This window comes from Pygoscelis adeliae, unplaced genomic scaffold, assembly GCF_000699105.1.
Source record: "Pygoscelis adeliae isolate BGI_AS28 unplaced genomic scaffold, ASM69910v1 Scaffold45, whole genome shotgun sequence".
Taxonomy (NCBI): Eukaryota; Metazoa; Chordata; class Aves; order Sphenisciformes; family Spheniscidae; genus Pygoscelis; species Pygoscelis adeliae.
This window is the reverse complement of record NW_008825114.1, coordinates 11,340,366-11,359,008: the sequence shown is the minus strand read 5'-3', so window position 1 is coordinate 11,359,008 and position 18,643 is coordinate 11,340,366. Positions and strand designations below refer to the sequence as shown.

The 18,643-nt window shown below is 40.9% G+C and overlaps 1 protein-coding gene across 1 annotated transcript in view; it reads right to left on the bottom strand.

Moving 5' to 3' along the window:
* TLE4 (transducin-like enhancer of split 4) overlaps positions 1-18,643 on the bottom strand; it is a 170,455-nt gene that overhangs the window by 52,683 nt on the left and 99,129 nt on the right. Inside the window, exons 4-5 of the mRNA XM_009328188.1 lie at positions 16,545-16,607; positions 7,328-7,402 (exon numbers count right to left, since the gene is read on the bottom strand). Of these exons, the coding sequence (XP_009326463.1) occupies positions 7,328-7,402; positions 16,545-16,607 (138 nt within the window). The remainder of the gene's footprint in view (positions 1-7,327; positions 7,403-16,544; positions 16,608-18,643) is intronic.

Below are 18,643 nucleotides of genomic sequence, written 5' to 3'. Positions count from 1 at the left end.
CCCCTTCCTTCTTCCTCCCCCAGCTTTATATCCTGAGCATGACATCACATGGTATGGAATATCCCTTTAGCCAATTTGGGTCAGCTGTCCTGGCTGTGCCCCCTCCCAGCTTCTTGTGCACCCCCAGCCTTCTCAGTCGGCAGAGCATGGGAAGCTGAAAAGTCCTTGACTAGTGTAAGCACTACTTAGCAACAACTAAAACATCGGTGTGTTATCAACATTGTTCTCACCCTAAATCCAAAACACAGCACTGTACCAGCTACTAGGAAGGAAATTAACTCTATCCCTGCCGAAACCAGGACACTGGATTGCTTGGATTGATCCATTCATTCAAGTCATTCTTCATCTTTAAAGACTGCCATTTCTGGTGCAGCTCTGGTCCTGTGCAGAGCACTGTAATGCCTGCTTTTCTCAGCAGTGAGCAGCCTCTTCCCAGCAGTCAACTTTAGGTGTTAGGACATGTGCATACCATTATCTCTCATCAAGCAGATTTCATTGAGAGATGTAGTGTTCTGTCTCATTAATGTAGCGCCCATTAGTCAAATAACTGAAACTTAAAGTGATCTCTTTTGCTTCAGTGCAGTTTCCCAGTTACAGGGATAAGGAAGGTCTTGTCAAGGATCAAATCACCCGGATTTAAGTCACAGCTCAGAGACTGTGGAAGGACCACTTGTTCTCTTTGCCTCAGCCTCTTCCAAAGGTAGAACAGGGAAAGCAGTACTCCCTTGTTTCAGAAACGTTAGTGGAGTAAGTTCATCAATGCTTGTGATGCATTCATATACTAAGGAAGTGTCTGGGAAAAGTTTGCCAAACAATAAGCAAGGAACTGTCTCACTAACAAAAGTCAAACATTTTGAAGTATAAGACAACTTGAAGATTTAGGACCTCTTAAATTCCTTCTTCATGGATGAACTTAACATCTGGAAATACTTTCCTTATGCAGTACTTTAGTGTCCATCCCAGTTAAGCACTAAAGCCCTTGCTTTAGCCTGCATTTAAGATTGAAGACATGAAAAGAACTACCCACATACCTGAAGAAAAACAAACGCTTAACTGATCCACTGCATGGAGTCCTGGTCCTCATTCATAGGCTGTAGGCAACAGCCTGCAAAGTGTGATTGGGAAGAAGTCTAGATGACAAATATACAACCCAGTTTAGGGGTGATATCAGAACTCTGTGGTATGAAACCACGACACAATAATAACTGTCTTTAGGATATACTGTACAGTAAGGGTACATATTTAAAAGGGCTGCATCTCCACTGAGCACATAAACTTTGTCGGTTTTGCAGTGAAGCATTTTGGGGAAACCCCTGCCTTCACAATATTTCAAAACCAAACAGATCCTTTATACACTTTTTCTTCTTTTCCAAAGCACCAGTATAAGGCCATCACTGAAGGTAATATATAGCACATAATGGACCAAGGGTCTGATGGAGTATGGCAAATCAGTATTTGGCTGGAAACAGCTTCCATACACGGGAGTACAGACCGCCTTGGCAACAAGTGTTTTCTCCTTTCTAATGTGTGTGAAGTGAGACCATACAAAAATAAATCATAAATAAAATACTGCATATGTTCATGCTGTAGGACATGAAAACAATTCTCCATAGCACTCCTCATATCTGCACTGACTAATCCTAATTCAAAAAAAATATGGTGGTCACATAGCTTTGGTGCCAGGGTTTGGAAAACCTTGAGAAACATGGAGGCAGAAGTCAGCTCTCCTGCCTGATCAGATACAGTATGTGAGCCATAACACTCATGTCATATGCACTTACTTAAGCATAACAAGCAGGGCCTCTGGCATCAGCATATTGCAGTGAGATGTAATAAGTGGTCTGCACTTCACACTGCAACGTTACTGACTGCTCCTATAGTGATAGACCAATATAAATTCAGTAGCTACCACAGCTACTGAAAATAGGAGGAGAAGAGCAAAACAGTGGCAGCCCATTCCATGTGTAGCAACAGCATTTAAAATCCATCCTCAGAGTGGTTTTTCAGTAAATATGGAACCTGGAATTATTTACATTCTAACTAATTCCCTCAAAAATCCCTAAAAAGATTGTTTGCCTCATTTTCAGCTTCTTTAAAATTAGGATAATGCTGCATATGGAAGAGATTTATTTAAATTAGGCCTCACCTGCAAGGCGCTCTCTGTAGCTGGCACCTGGGAATAAGGGGAGAAGAAGAAAAATCCCTATAAAACACCTCTTTCCCCCCGAAAACATGGTCTCTTTAACCTAGCCAGACTTCAGATGAAAAATTCAAAACAAAAAGTGCTCATCCAAAAGCCTTCTATATCTACAATTCCTTCTACAAGTCAATTTCAGGTACCAGGCAGAGTCAAAAAATTTGCAGGACCACATCATCACGCATCCTCAATATACAAACAGCAAACAAGAGTAATTAAACAGGGAGGAATGAATTTCAACATTTCTTTAGGGTATACAAATGAACGCAACTCAAAGCACGTACCCATTAAGCCAACCTCCTCTGCCACCTTCCCACTGTAACAACCTGTGTACAACATACAGCAGGTGGCCAACTTGTTCTACAGTATTTAAGTTTCAACCACCGCTTAACACACCTTTGAACAAGCAATACAGAAGGGCCAGAGAGACACGTGACTGTTGCCCCCATGCTACAACACACTTGCTTGTTCTACTGCCCTTCCCCATCCTCCCTGAAGCTCCCATTTCTAAACGCACGCACTTGTCAGGAACAACTTTGCCATACAAACCGGAATTAAAACATTTCCCCTCAGCTGCATGGGTTCAACCAAAAACCCCTCGCTCTTCCTCGCTGTGCAACCACACACGAGAAGCAGAAACAACCCACCCTCCATGAGGAGCGGGAGATGCCTCTGTGTGTTAAGCACCAATGCAAAAAAGTGCCTCCGCGTTTGGCAGCGAGAGCCCTGGAACACTGGTGCCGCGGCAACAATAGCATGCACTAATGCCAAGTTTTTGTTACAACTTGTGTGCACTTCTCCGCACCGCACCGCTTTCAAAGGTTTCCGTGCCTGCAATGGCATACCGTTATTTTTTTAAACAGGCGTTGTTCTCCACAACTGTAAAATGGAGTATGCGCTTGAAAGCAAGCAAAAATTACACACCTTTCGAGATAGGTCAAACAAGCGCCTCAGCCTCAAACACAGGGTAGAAATTGTGACAAGCAGTGTACTAAAGAAGGAACTTTATAGCTTGATGATTATATGTGACAATACAGGAGGAGTCCTTTCTTCCAGTAACTGCCATTTGCATATTTTAAAAAAAAAGATAATAAAAGTGACGTAATAAAACAAAATGCTTAAAAATTAAACCAAAGTCATTTTTTTTTCCACTCAGATGTATAGAATGGTAAAGGAAAAATCATTTAAATCATTTCCTTAGTAATGCAAGTAATATTTAAATAGATTTAATAGTGCTGCTCCAAACCAATGAATTATGAGTTTAAAACCTATTAAAATGTAATGTTTTTTTCCTGAGCTGAGGGGAGAGAGATTTAAATCCACTGAATTTTAATATTTCAGCTCGAGCTGCAGGAGGTAGAGAAAGTCCAAATGAACTATTCCATCAGCACCATTCAAGCATGAACATTTTAATCAGTTTTACTTCCTTGGAGTTCTCCAAGACAGTTTACGCTGTCATTCTGAAAGCACTTAACACAGAGGGTGTGAAAAACCACCAAGGCTTGTTATTGCCTTCACAATTGATGGCAAATAATTTTGCAGACTTCCTATCATTAAAATGTCACTGCTAAAAATTGAGGTTCAGCATTTCTTGTGCTAAACTGCGTTTTCTTTGAACACCATCACATACCTGTTCTTAAGTTTTTGGTACATGTATCTCTCTCCATGTGATAAACAGGCACACAAGCAGTAGCCTCCATTTCTGCTTTACTACCCACCTGCAGTTGAAAACTGACTATTTTAAACAGGGCGGGGGGGGGGAAACCTCTGATAAAATTCTTATGAAGTTACAAGTTAATTCCCTGGTTCCCTTATTAAAACGTAACCACATTCACACAGCATGTTCCGATTATATAGTATAATGGATTTTAAAAAAACAAAAAGAAACCCAAAAAAGACCCAAAACCATTTTAAGAGAGTTAGACGACTCAATTTAATAATACAGGAAATGAAAACATCATTCCTAATTAGATCATATTGCTGATTTAAGGCTACAATTTGTGTGTTGTTCCAACAGTGTGATCTTGCAGATTCTAATTTAAAAACACGGCAGCTATGACACATGACAAGATCAACTGGATACATCACACTGCTCATCCCGATACACCCAAGCTGGAAAGGAGCTCCAGATGCGCACTACAGATTGCTCCGAGCAAGAATGCTGTACTGTACCGTCCATGGCAAACACCAGATGCAGAGTCTGGATGCCTGCAGATTTACAGTCCTCCTGCAGCATGCTCATGACACCTAGTTTTGGTTTAGTTTTTCTCCCTGCATCTCTCCAGAAGATAGATGATATTTAACTTGTTTCAGCCCGTCAACAGTTTTAAACTGAACATGACCTGTGAAAGAAGTCATTATAACTGTGTTTCATTCCATTAAACACAACTAGTTTATTGTCAGGAGAACAAGCAGTCTCTCCAGGTTCCAGGCTCACTTCAGTATTTTGCATTTAAACTGCACGGATCAGTGACTTGGTTCATTTACCAATGAAGATAGAATAATATTGCAAAGTTAAAAGGTGCTTCATCAGATTCCATTAAATCAGAGCACATTCATACAAAAATATATACATGTGAAACACAAAGAGAGACATGATTTGTGCACATTTGATTCTTTTCTTATGCCATCCTCCATTCTGGTAAAATTAATTTTAAACTCAAATCCAGGGTTCCTCCATTCAAACGAAAAGGGTTTAGCATGAGTGAGGTGAACTGAATAGGGCCCCCCAAAGCACAGAGGAACTTAAGCTACAGTTGTATTTCAAAAACTCAAAATACTGCTTCTGTCTTTGTCCGATACACAGCTCAATGGGTAGCTAAAAGATGTATTTTTAAAAACTGTAATGAACAAATGAACTTCAGCTTTTAAAATATCACAGGGTTAAAAGAACACAAACTCTGTCAGACTTACCAAATGGCAAAATAAGATAACATATTTAGACATATAGAAAAGCCATGATTTCTAATTACGTTCTTTGTTTTATTTTTATTGGTATTCACTTTACAAAGTATGACGAGCCTTTTTTAGTCCCATGCTACATTTTCAGACCCTAAATCTTCCTAAGTGCAGACGTAACTTTATTGTGGGTATTCATGCAACTAGAACTTAAGCTTTTTTGGTAACTTGCTGTCCTATTTATTCCTTTTTTTTTTTAAATGAATCTCTTAAAAGATTGGATTAGATTACTTCCGTTTAAACCTGATGAACATGAAATTTTCAGTCCGTATTGCTCCTGTTTCTCTGTAAGTAAAGAGAGGGCCACACAGCATTTCCTAAGTCAACATAAAATAGGAAAGTAAAAAAAGGCAGTAAAGCAAGGTAAAAATCAGTCTTGTGAGGGAGGTGAGAGCTGTCCCATTTTAACGCACAAAGCCAAAATTCAAATATTATGAAAATCGGAGGCAATAGAATTTCAACTGACTTGAAGAGGTAAATTCAGACAGCAACAAACAAAAGGGAAAATTTACTTCTGTCTGGTGGGGGAAGACCAACAAAACTTACTGCCAGGCTCCCAGACAAGTGTCTAGTCTGTTTATATTTATTCTGTGTGTTTAGTGGTTCATGAAAGCAGGATAAACTCAAATAATGAGTGCAGTAGCCAGTATCTACAACATCACATGTTCTACATCAATCAACGTATTCTTTACTAGAAAGCAAATTGCTTTTTGCAGTTTCTGTAATACATACAAAGGTGAATGGCAAAAATGTACACAAACAGACTGTGAAGTATTCATATGCATGCATGTGCACGTACACACACACAAAACGGTACATGCACGTAGACACACTCACTACATACGTACATGCAGCACACACATATAAAAACTTCTTTTAACAAAGAAGGCAACCTTTAGCTACTTACTTTATGCAAAGAATGTTAATATAAGGCAATATTTTTGGTTAGGTAATGAAAACTAATTGGGAAATTATTCATCTCCCACTCTCCCCACTGGAGCGTAAAAGACATACAACAAATGTTATTCATGATTCTACACGACTCGCTCCAATTCACCTCCTTCTTCCTAACGGGCACTTCAGAGGAAATAAAGGTTACTCTTTTCCATTTATATCTTCTAATTGACTACTGGTGTTTTCTTGTGGTCAGAGGGATACAAAATAGAGTTAGAAACAGCTTATTAAAAACAAGGTACAATCAGACCGCTGCTCTACACTACCGTCAGCAATGATCAGAGAGTCCTGATTTCCTTGTTAAAAGACAGAGGCATAATTGAAGCAATATCTTCACTTCAGATTGATTATTCGGCGACCCTTATCCACATCTTCACTCAGCAATTTGAATTTTAATGAAAGTAAATGGAATAATTAGCATTTCAAAGTGTGTTTGATACACTGAATAAAAAAAGGAAAAGACTTTTATGTATAATCTATACACAAAAGAAAAAGCATTTGGGAGGGCGCAGAAGATGGGAAGTACAGTTGTAGTGTCTTCATTAGAATAACTTAAACAACTGCTTGCACCAACTGCATAATTATACATGTGAATAATGTGCTATTAAGCTGTGACTTCTCACCTTTATTTTATGTAGTGTGAACAGCCATGGCTTTCGTTGTTATGCCTTTCCTCTCCAGCTGTAAAATGTAAACACCGTGGCTGCCCACACCCATAAAACGTCGCAGGACTGCTATACTGGGCTAATACCGCTAGCAGTAAAGCTTTTACAAGAGGGGCTCCACACACCCATATTTTTAGATGACTGGGAGCAGGGAGCCTATGAGCGCACTGGTGACAAGTCATTTTGCCATCGATTTTGGTTGGGTTTTTTGTTTGTTTGTTTTTTAAAGAAAAGTAACAGCTATTCTTTTAATGTAAAAATAAAAAGTGTGGTGAATATTCACAGTCTTGGGCCACCACCCAGGCAAAAACAGATACCTACCCAGCTTCAGGGAATGGATACGACACAGATATTAATTACCCCATTAGTCTTCTCAGCACAATGCAAGCAAAAGTTTTCAGGTAGTAACCAGCTGTTACGAAGATCAAGCTACTGGACTTCACTACTGCACACAACTTTTGCCCACCCGATGGAAATGAGTTCGTACAAGAGAGAAAGAAAAAGAAAAGCTATTTACAAGCACTATTAGAGCTAAAACGGAAAGACCACATACCCCAATGATTGCGTTCAGTTCTGCCATGGTCACTTGCTTGGCACGCTCCACAGCCTGCACCACTTGTTGCTGGTGCTATAAATGAAGATCAGAAACAAAATAAAATTACTTGTTTTTTAAATTATTAAGTACAGATTCTTCCTTTCATCTTTTTTCTTTGCTTTTCAAACACATGCAGGGCTTGAAATAACAGACAGTTACATGTCTAACAGACAGTCACATCCTGTGTTGATCTGCAAGAGTATCAGGTAAGGGGATGATTTTATTTATGCCGTTACTTGCCAGGAATTACAACCTTGCTCCCCAAAAGAGCTATTTTACAACCTGGCTAAACAGGGAACTGTCTTCCTTTTGTTCATCAGCACAGTGTGCGTTTGAATTTACATGCCAACTTAAAATGCAAGCCACTTTCCTTACAGCCACAGAAACTTTTTTAATTAAAAAAAAAAAAAGGCATACTGAAAAAGAAAGGTATGTATTTTCAACAAGCACATGGCACCCACATCACTGAAGGATATACAGATTCTCCTTCTTGGTACATTTCAAAGCAGCTCAACCGTAAGAAAGAAATTTAAAATGCCATTCACAATTCTGTCAAACACGTGAAAGAGAACTAATTATTTCAATCCCCAACACGTAAATTTTAATAGCTTTAAGAAGTCCATCAAAAACACATGGTCTAATTAACAACACAGTTTACAAGCTTCAGTGGTTATATTATCTCAGTTTGAGTGATACTGTATTCCTGCAGTAAATTCAAAATTGCTGTATGCTGAAACTTGATTGATATTTATTTGAAAACATCAACTACAAATAAAATAAGCTCCTCATCTTGCAACCAGATCTGTGCCTGTTCAAAGCTCCACCAGTGGCAAATTCATCTGCACAGGCAGCCTTGCAGGATCAGGATTACATGTGACAAAGTGGTGCAAGAGGGGGTCAGGGAGAACTGCAAGTAGGTTGTGCAATCTGCACTGGGAGTGAGTCATCATTGATTTACAGCCACAGGTTGAACATGGAGAGGAGTGAGCTCTTGCCTACCTCGAGAGGTGCTGAAACCGTAATGATGAAACATCAGCTCTGTATCGAAACCAACGTCTAAACGTTCTTTGGTGCAAAGTTTAAGGAAAGAGCTGAGAGCATCTCTTAAAAGCCTCCAGTTTGCCCCCATGGCTGTGTATACAGGCAGAGCTGAGCCAAGGTACAGCCCACGCAGCATCACCTCCCATGTGTCCTTACCAAGGGTAGAAAGCTGCATAAAATACGGTGGGGACCCAGATCCTCAAGACCTCTTCCAACACAAGGGTAGGTAAAGAGTATCAGAAAGACTCCCCAGGCAGCACCCTGAGTCCCGCTGGGAGAGGGGGCCGTAAGGAAGGGCTCCGCTACCTCTGGGGCTTGGCAGTCTTACATTTGCTGGTTCTCAGTGCAACGCACAAACAAAAATGACATTTTCACTTATAAACTCTCTCCCATAAAAGCCCTCAGGGTGAGGAAAAGCAAGCCTAAAAATCCACCTGTAACTGTAAGAAATGCAGACCTCAACTACGAAAAATGTATAAATGCAAATAATGAAGAAGGTAATTTAGAAATACTCCTGGAAGGAAGCAAATGGTTTGAAGGTTTGTTTGTTTTCAAGTAAAGAAGAATTAAATGAAGGAAATGCCAGGAGAGCAAATAACATAGTGCTGCAAACAGTATCACAGCAGTCCCATTTAGAGTTTTGTAAAGCTACAGTGCTAACGTAAACCAAATCTGTCACTTACAAGTAGACAACTTAAAGAATAAAAAGCAGGCCGAACATGAGCAAATGTGTTCTTGGCATTCAGAAAAAAAAAATTAAAATGCAGTGGTGTATCACCATCACAGATAACCAGTAAAAAGGAAATTATGATAGTCAGGCCTCAAGTTCCTGACAATGTGTTATCATCTCCAGGTCATCACATGTTAAGGACAGGTAGAGCTTTCATCGATTATGTAGCTGAAAGCCCGGTGACACATGGCTTTATATGACAACAGGGTGATCATAAAAATCATACCACCATTTTCTGGTGGAGGTCAGCCACACCAAAAAGGGATCACAACATTTTTGATCAAGTCATAACAAAAAACCCAAAGAAAAATGGGTTTTAAAAATCTTTTAAATTATTTTAAAAAAAAAATAAATTTACTGAGAGGTTTACAGTCATCTTTGCTTTCCTACCATTTCCTAGGCAATGCTTTTTGCACTGAGGTAAAGAAAAGGACCTAGCTCTTGGTTTGTATATATAAGCATTCAATTCCAACACCTATTTACTTAAATCCTGTTCCCAGGGCTATGGGCGAGAGAAGAAAAAGCTTCTGAGGGACCTACAGAAAGCCGTCCTGAAAACATCAAAGTTACTACATCAGTAGTAGAAACTACTCCAATTGTCATCCAGGTTTTGGAAAAATAAGTCAACACCACAAGAGTTTGAATTATTTCCTTTCCTTTACAGCAAACATACGAAGAATGGCTCTGAGGAATATTTGGAAAAAACATTATTTCATTCCCAGGTGAGGGGAAGAGCAGGTGGAGGGGTAGAGTAGCAAAATCTCACTTTATGATTTCTGCTGGAAAGCACTATAAGACAGAAATTCCCTAAGCAGCCACACAAGGCATCCTTCATTGATTCTAACAGGTTTGGGATCAAGCCTTCATAGAGAGGAGAAAACCCATGGGCCTTGTAACACTGAACCTAAATTAGGTATGGTAGAGACAATTAAAACTCTCCTATTGCTAGCTGCTTTAACACTGATTTAATCTGCAGTGGCATAGTATGGAAAGGACCCAAAATAGATGGTCTGTAATTAGCCTCTCCATCACTTCCACCTCGTTGCAGCAACCGAGCAGACTCCCGCTCAGCTCTCCAAAACCCCACGGGGGGCCTGCCTCAAGTGACCCCCAGGCTACTTCCAGTCACAGGTGCAAACCACACACCCCAGTGGATAAAGACACAGGAAAGCAGAGTCATCCCATGGCACAGCAGAGCACGGCGCAGGGTTTGAAAAGCCCACTGGCTGCCCCCGGCGTTTCTGAACCCAGGGCGGGCAGGGGACTCCACGTTACCGACCCCAGCTCCGGTAACGGGTGGGGAATCTCTACAAGCAGAGAAGGAGCCCAAGTGGGCTCCGGGGACCCACTGCAGCCCAAAACCAAGGTGAGGGTCAGGGAGCCCAGGGGCCCGCCGTGCGGGACAGCAGCTGGCTGGCCCAGCCCACGCGGGTACCCAAGGATGGACGGCTCCAGTGCTTACCATGTGCTTGAACACCTTTTCCAGCCAGCGTGCCTGTAGCAAGCAGCGTTATGTTAAAACCAAGCAGTACACATTAGCCTGCCCATCAAGTGATCACATAGCGATTTACAGCCAAGTAAAAACAGCAACAACAAAAAAAGGGTTACTTTTTTCCCAACCAAACACAGACACGGGGTTGCAGCTTTCACACACATTTAATGCTAGCCTTCCTCTGTGCACACAAGCGAATGACAGACCCATTTTCTTCAGTTATGGGAAAACAGTATTTTGCATTGCATTTAACAGGCCAGACCAATGAACTCGGTACCCTGCCCCACCTGTCACGCAGACTAGTATCACTTCTCCTTTTTAACTTCTTCCCTGTCTCTTCTCTTCAGCCCTTTTTGCTTTCTGTAATGAGCAGTGTGTCTGCACTTGCCTTGTGTTGGAAAATCACCTCCTTTCAGTCTCACGGTGGGTAGCAACAACAGAGACCACAAGAAGGATGTAGGCTTCTTCACCATCACATTGTCTCGCCACACTGTCTTGTCACCTAGCCCTGGCTCCTGCACAGGCACTGCAGCATGGTGGAAAACACCTGCGCTTTTTATACCATGTCAGAGTTCCCCGCGGCTCCCAGTGACAGGGGAGCCATGCTGACAGCAACCGAGTGGCCGAAATTCCCCCTGGCGCACATGCACAGATGCTAGTGTTAAAGACGCCTAATTCCAGCCTGTCTCCAGCACTGCCAACAACTTCCGAAGCAGAACTCACTGAACAATTCACTTTGCAGAAGCAAGCGGGCTCTGCTATGTTTTATTTATATTATTTTGTTGTTGTATTATCTGTTTAGAGGGAGTACAGACCAGGTCTTGCTTAAGAACTGCAGCAGTGCCATTCTGAAAAGCCCGATCTAGAGACGGCATAATGAGACGAGGCTGCGACAAAAACACTAGTGAGAACCGGAGCACAAACACACATTTACCATGGAGTACAGCACACACTTGGAAAACTAAAAAGGACCAGCAGGGTCACTGCATCCAGGCACCATAACTCAGACAAGATATAATAACCACTTCACAAGAAAATTGTTAGCAATATATGCATGAATTGCTAATAAGACGCCTTCCTTGGCACAAGGATTACAGATATCTGACAGCTTCCTTGTACTCACTGTTTCAGCTCTAGTCTGGGGCAAATCTAATATGGAGGAAAAGAATTTTGTCTTCTCAGCCTCTCACATCTCATACCAACAACTACTTCCTTTTGAACAGCATGTAAGGACTCCTGTCCTGCTTCTGTGTAACGGATCTCACACTCTTCATCCAAATTTACTGAACTTCAGAAGCACCTCTAGGAAATGTATGTAAAGAGGAGAGCAAGCACATTATGGTCCATACCTATCTTGTACAAGGAAAACCATCAACTAATATTAAGGTGTCTGAAAGGAAAAGCCTGCATGCAGCATTTCCTTTTTGTATGTTTGTTTGCATGTATGCGTGCCAGTGCTTGGCATTTTATTGTACTTCTAAGTATATTTGACCACCTTATCGTGCATGGGGAACTGAAGATCCCTGTTAAAGAGCAATCCTTCTAGCTTGTTATTAGCTAGTTCACTGGCAGTTGGAACAGAAAGTGCACCTTCCAAAAAAGTTTATTACAGCCTCCTCCAGCCTACGAAATGCTTCCATGCAAGTTGACAGCGGACAATACTGTGAACATTTGTCTGGCTTCTCGAGCAGCTTTTGCAGGTTGTGCTGAGCTCTAGGTTGCTACAACTACATCATTAGCTGTAAATAAGCCAGCTTGCATGTGTCTCATGAATATAAACACAGTCAATATTTACTCAAAAGAAAGTAACCATGATATATGAGTATCTCCAGCCACACTGAGCGAATACCACTATCCAGCACATGAGGTCGTTCAGCACTTGATAGCCCACAGGGTCCCACAACGATAGCCACAGGTTGCAGCCAGCCACACGCACCACCTGGACCAGACAGGAACCAGCCCCAACTTGAAAGCCGCAGGGTTGTGCAAGTGCCACACTGTGCTGCAGCTGATAAATTCAGTTGAGAAGGAGCGTAAATTAGCAGAGGCATGATCTACGGCTTTAGACCCAAAATGAATTGCATCTCACTGGCTAGATCATTCAATAATGTGAATATCGAACTATCTATACCAGCTGCAGCAGATCAAAATTAAGTTAACTGAGTGCTAACAATCTTCAAGTATTTACCTACAACCTTGCAAGCACCCCTTCACCTTATGCAATAGGAACTACTTTGAGCACACTGGTATCTCACATCATCACAGGGAGGTGGAAAATGACTGTTGCAACACAGGAAGCCTGCAACCGCAGCAAAAATTGAACACACATCACCCCTGAGGTCCATCTCATGCCTCGACCACAAAGTCCCTCTTTCCTATCAAAATGGGAAGCTTGTATATCTTGGTGCTGTTTGCTAGACTGCCTACATTGGAGTCAATGTAAAAACAAGGTACCACTTGATTGCGTATTTAGGCAGATTAGGAACTTTATATTCAATATATGCTTAGATGATGTACAGCACAGTAAAACTGACTGAAGCCTGGAGAACTTCCTGAATACTTTACTGGATTGCCCCCTGAAACAAAGCATGCACTAGTACACAGTAGGGTGATGTATTATAATTGCATCCTTTTCACGAGATCTCTAGCGATTTTGGCTACAATTTCTTACTTCTAAGTGAGTTATCACAAGCCATTGATTCCTTACAAAGTTAACAAGCAATAAGACAAGTTAACCTGGTGCTATTATGAGGCAATAATGTTGCCATCAGTGCATGTAACCACTGTATTTTGTTCATTTTTCCCTCAGGCACAATACAAAGGAGCCTGATCACATTTTTCAGCCACTATTCCACAATTAGACTGTATGCAAAATGCATAAACAGCAAAAGCGCGCTGCAATTCAATTCTCTATTAATCTAGATGATGAAATAAAGAGGCTTCCATTAAGACACTCACTTTTTAAAGACACAAATTAGACAGAAACCAAGACTAGCAGAATACTCAAATCTGGAGATCAGTTCTCTTTTGCCTCATCAGCATAGGCCAATATAAACTGATTTAAATGTGTTTCTACTAACAGAGGTCAAACAATTACCAAGATTTTCCTAACCCCAATATGAAAACTATCACAGTCAGTGGCACTGTCAAGACACGTGAAAAGTGTTTTTGTGCTTCCCTTTTCAATCCCTCTCTGCTGTCTAGTCCCCCTCCCCTCTTGCTAGGTGAGCTAAAAAGAACACTTGCCTCCACGCAAGACGAATATGTACACTGGCTTTTTGGAAGTGCTGCCTTTTGTCTTTGTCAATACACGTAAAAACACTGAAGTTATGAACTTTTCTTGACCTCTCCATCTTCTCTGTAGCCCAAAGAGCTTTGACACCATGCAACATGCACAGAGAAGGAGCTGTAAGACTTGGTAAATGAGACGTGCAAACAGGTGAAGGAAACTTTATGGGCCACAGATTTAAAAAGCAGAGGCTCACTAGCACTGAAGCCGTACGAGAGCCTGTTTTCAGATCTAAAACTGCTTACCTCAAAGCTTTGATATAAAGCCTAACAAAGTAAACAGCAGTTATTAAGCACACTGACGCTGGTGCACTTAGCCTTCACTGGGTGGTATTGTACCCATGACAGAAGCAGGAAAACATCATTTTCTAAATTTACATTCTGGATCATCTCAGTTGTCTACCTACATAGTTCTTAGCGCTAGCATATTAATGACAAGCTACTGCAATGGCTAAGTCCAGAATTACTTTAAAATTACTCTCCATGCCTAGCTTGATGGCCAGGAGATTGTTAAACAGTGATCATGGCTCGTAGTTTCCAAGTTACTGCATGTGAGCACCACATGGGAGATTCTCCTCAGTGGAAGAAAAGAAGGAAGCACAATGCAGCCTTCACAGTGCCTCCTCCCTCTAAGGCAGGGACTTAAAATGTACCAATACCAACTTTCCAGAGAATGCCTCCAGGGTGATTTAGCTGCAGGGACAGGAGAGCATGATGCATATGGAGCAGAGAAAAAGGAGAGAGCCTGCGCTCACCTGAGTGGGACGCCACTAACATCAAAGCTCAAAAACCTACAGCCTTTTTTTTTTCTTTTTCCTCAATTGCACGTAAGCATATAGAGGGGGTGGACGCTAGGATTTCCTAAATCAAAGGCCAAAATCTATCAGTCACTGTGAATCGAACACATCTTTCTTCAAATGTATTCTAAGCCCATGTAATCCCTTTGCTTGTCTAATTGACAAGAAAACACCTACTCCAAGAAAGCACATGGGCGGGGTTTGTGGAAGCAGAGCAAGCAGAGCAGTGTGACTTACTTGTGTATGGTAATAAAGTTTTGTTTAGCATTTCAGCTGAAAATAGCTGTACCAGTACCAGCAGTAGTATACTGGTACAAAGTTTCTAAACACAGTATCTCATACTCTAGAGAAGATGTCTCTGTCATGGAAATGCTGATCCCATGTCTTTGCCAAGATCACAGCTTTGCCTGCCAAGTACTCACCCCTGCCTTTGTTTCAAAATCGTGTCATTTTAGTGCTCACTTTAGCATAAGTATGAATCAGCTTTACACCTCGTTTTTATATGCTGTGCTATTTCTGCACAGCAAATAAAACCCCGTAACTAGATGTACAGAGATTCTGTAGCAGTCAAAGCACAAAATCAACAGCTACTCATTTTAGATCCATGCAGGACTTGAATTCTGGTCCCCCAGCGATGTAACTAGATCATTACACATCATTTAGTTTCCACAAATCCATCTTTTTAAGCAGAGAGTACAGTGGCGCTCATGAACATTGTCAGGTTCTAGTTTTGATAGCGTTATTCTCATTTCAAACACACACAGATGCACACACGCGTGCACACATGCAGCGCATTAGCTGAGTGCTAATATTGAGCACGCAGCCTCTCGTTTGCAGCAGGATGAGCAGCTCTCTTGAACAGCAACAGCACTTTATGGAACAACTGAAAAGGTGGGAGAAAGACTCGCAGCGTGTTCTCAGGCACGATGTTTTACAGATGCAATGCACATAAATACTCCTTCCAGCTTTGACTTCTCAGCTACCGATTCTACTGAAATGAAACCATGCGTTAAATAGACGCATGCCAGCCTGCGCCAGCAGACCCCAGTCTCCCACCCCTTTCCTCCAGGGGGGTGGGCAGGGGAAGCCGTTATGCACCCAAGGTCTCCTTTCATGAACCACACTTTCATTTTACTTCACACATGCTTGTGGCTCCAAGGCTCCCTCGCTAGCTCCCATCAACTCCCCCAAATCCCAGTGCCCCTCAAAGTATCTACAATGCACTCAAGATAATACCAGCAAATCATAATTTGGAGAAAATTAGTGCTTAGAGAAATTAGCTCACAGCGAGTTTCAATCTTCTGTCTATATTCCCCAAATACACAGAAAACATAAAAGGATTTAAGGTAATAAGTAATCTGGGATGCAGAGAGAAAATAGGCAGAAAAAAGCCGCATTTGTATGCCTACTGTGTTGAACATCACTAGTTGGTATACCAAAATAGAAGTTTCTGCTGAACTTTAATGCCTGCTGCCAAGAATGTAGCTCAAATTATGCCTTTCTAGCATTTTTGCAAGCTATCCTCTGATTTCAGACCACCAAAGTCGTAATTGTGAGAAAAACTGCATTGTATATGAGAGCAAAATATTTAAACAAATAAAATTTTGCTTAGCACATTACAACACATTCCATTTCATAAATATATTTAAATTATATTATAATGGACTTGGAGAAGATAATGAAGTTACAGTGGTAACAGGACAGTGGAAAGTCATCTACAAGCACCAAGAGATTCATAAAGAAACAGTCTCAACACAAAGTCCCACTTTTGTAATAGATATGATGAGGCAATCATTTAGATCAGCACCAGTACGAATGACTACCTACCTCTTGGGACAGGAAGGGAATGACTTGTGCACATATAGCGTTCAGCCTCTTGACAATTTCTGCCTGCAAGTGACAAGAAGAAAGAAGTTCAATTATGTAAATTCTCAGATGCAATGGTCACCCATGAACACAGAAGACACGTTTGTTTGGGTTTTTTTCATCTCTAGTCATCCTCTGGCCAGGACAGATTATCAAAGTAACAAAAGTATTTGGACACCAATTCAACAATACCTAGGAAGCTAATCATTTCTGGCTAAAAAGTTTTCCTTAAAAAACACAGTTTAGAACTGACACAAAGAAAAGTTAATTCTGATTATGCAATCAAAGGCATTTGAAGAAAAAATCTTCAGTAACAAAAAAGATAAACAAAATACTATGTATCGAACTAAACTCTCTCCTAAGAGGCAAAAAGGAGGATCATTTCAAATTACAACAATGCCATTGTAAGCAAAGGGAACAAATAAACAAATTACTTCTGTACTAATACTGCATATCATGAGAACATTAGCAACACAATATACAACTTCACTGATAATTATTCAACCACATATTTTAGAACGGGATACTGCAGTCTGGTATCATATTTATGCTGTTATCAAACCTGAGGTTAATAGTAGTTACTTTCATGTTGCAATTGTGATCAGAAATGGATAATATACAATGTTTTATTTCCATACTGGAGATCAATTCTTACTCTGTGTATTTAATCTGCAAATCTCAATAGAGACGGTGGAGATTTGGAGAGATAACACAAAAATTACAGCTCCAGAAACAGAATATTGAACGCCACATACACTTTCTTACAATAAATCATAACTTTCTTATAATAAATTGTAACCAGGGTCAGTTCCTCTTTATATGTAGGTCAGAATGCTCTTCCTCTTGCAAAGTCATGAACTGTATGACGAAGACTTACAAACTTGTGCAATTTAGGCTTCCTTCTTTTAAAAGCAACCCTTCCAGCCTTTTTGCTACGCTGTTTTTTAAATTGTGAACGCTTAGAAGAGCACCTATAGAATAGAAAGGCTCGGAACTAGCAGTAAAAAAGTCAGAAGCACATATACAATAAATCTGGTATCAAGGAATATTGCAGTTACACAGCTACCTAACCAGAAGACATGGTACACTAGAGGTAAGGGTACACGTGAAACGAACTCTGCCCCCTTGTGCATACTGTGATACACTCGAGTTAACACATGCTGCTTTGCAATACAATTTCTTCATTCCTCTGAAATCCATCTGAACTCCTGTAGGTTATTTATACAGCTATTTCTGTGTTACACCGTCCCAGTGTCTTCTCACCAGTCTTCATTGTTTATGTAAGTCCTCATCTCTAATATTAAAGTTATACATTTTAATAAAATTTTTACATTCACCTACTCCACCTTTTCTGTTTATTGCCCAGCATAGGTACCTTAAAGGACACTTGAGAATATGTTCTGTTCACCACAAAGCTAAACTACCTGCCAATTTCAAAGGTCTGTATGTGCCTATAATATCAGACATCCCACAATGTAAAACTTAAATACCCCTTTAAATAGACAGTGTTCACTATACTGATTGGCACAGAGATTTACGAACTGTTTGTTACACAGAGCAGTACAGGGAGCGACAAGATGTGTGCACCTAAGATTCAGCCAGAGAGGCTGCATGACTTGAGCAGCATTGCTCGAGAAACAATATTCCATTAAGGAATTGTAGACCGTAATATCATGCACAGCTCCAAAGTACCTGTGCTGTAGTGGTTCAAGCACCATTAATTTAGTCATTTCCAAATTTTGGGTCCTAGCCACACTATTTTTTTTTTTTAAAGTACTCTCCTGAGTGCTTTAAAACCAAAGAGAAAACTACACATCTTGCTCTTCGAGGCTTTTCCACATGAAGAGAAAACTCCAAAGTACCGCTGTCCTGACTTGAGCTGAAGCCCCTCTAACCTGCCATTTAAAAAAAGGCACATGATGCTTTCCTCCGCTGCAAAACAATTCCTCCTACCCATTTTTAAAATGCCTGTCACAACCTTACCCACCTTCTGCGAAGCTACTGCGAGGAGGAGCCTTGGGCACAGCCCGCCTTGGCTGTGCTCAGCAGAAGACCGCTCT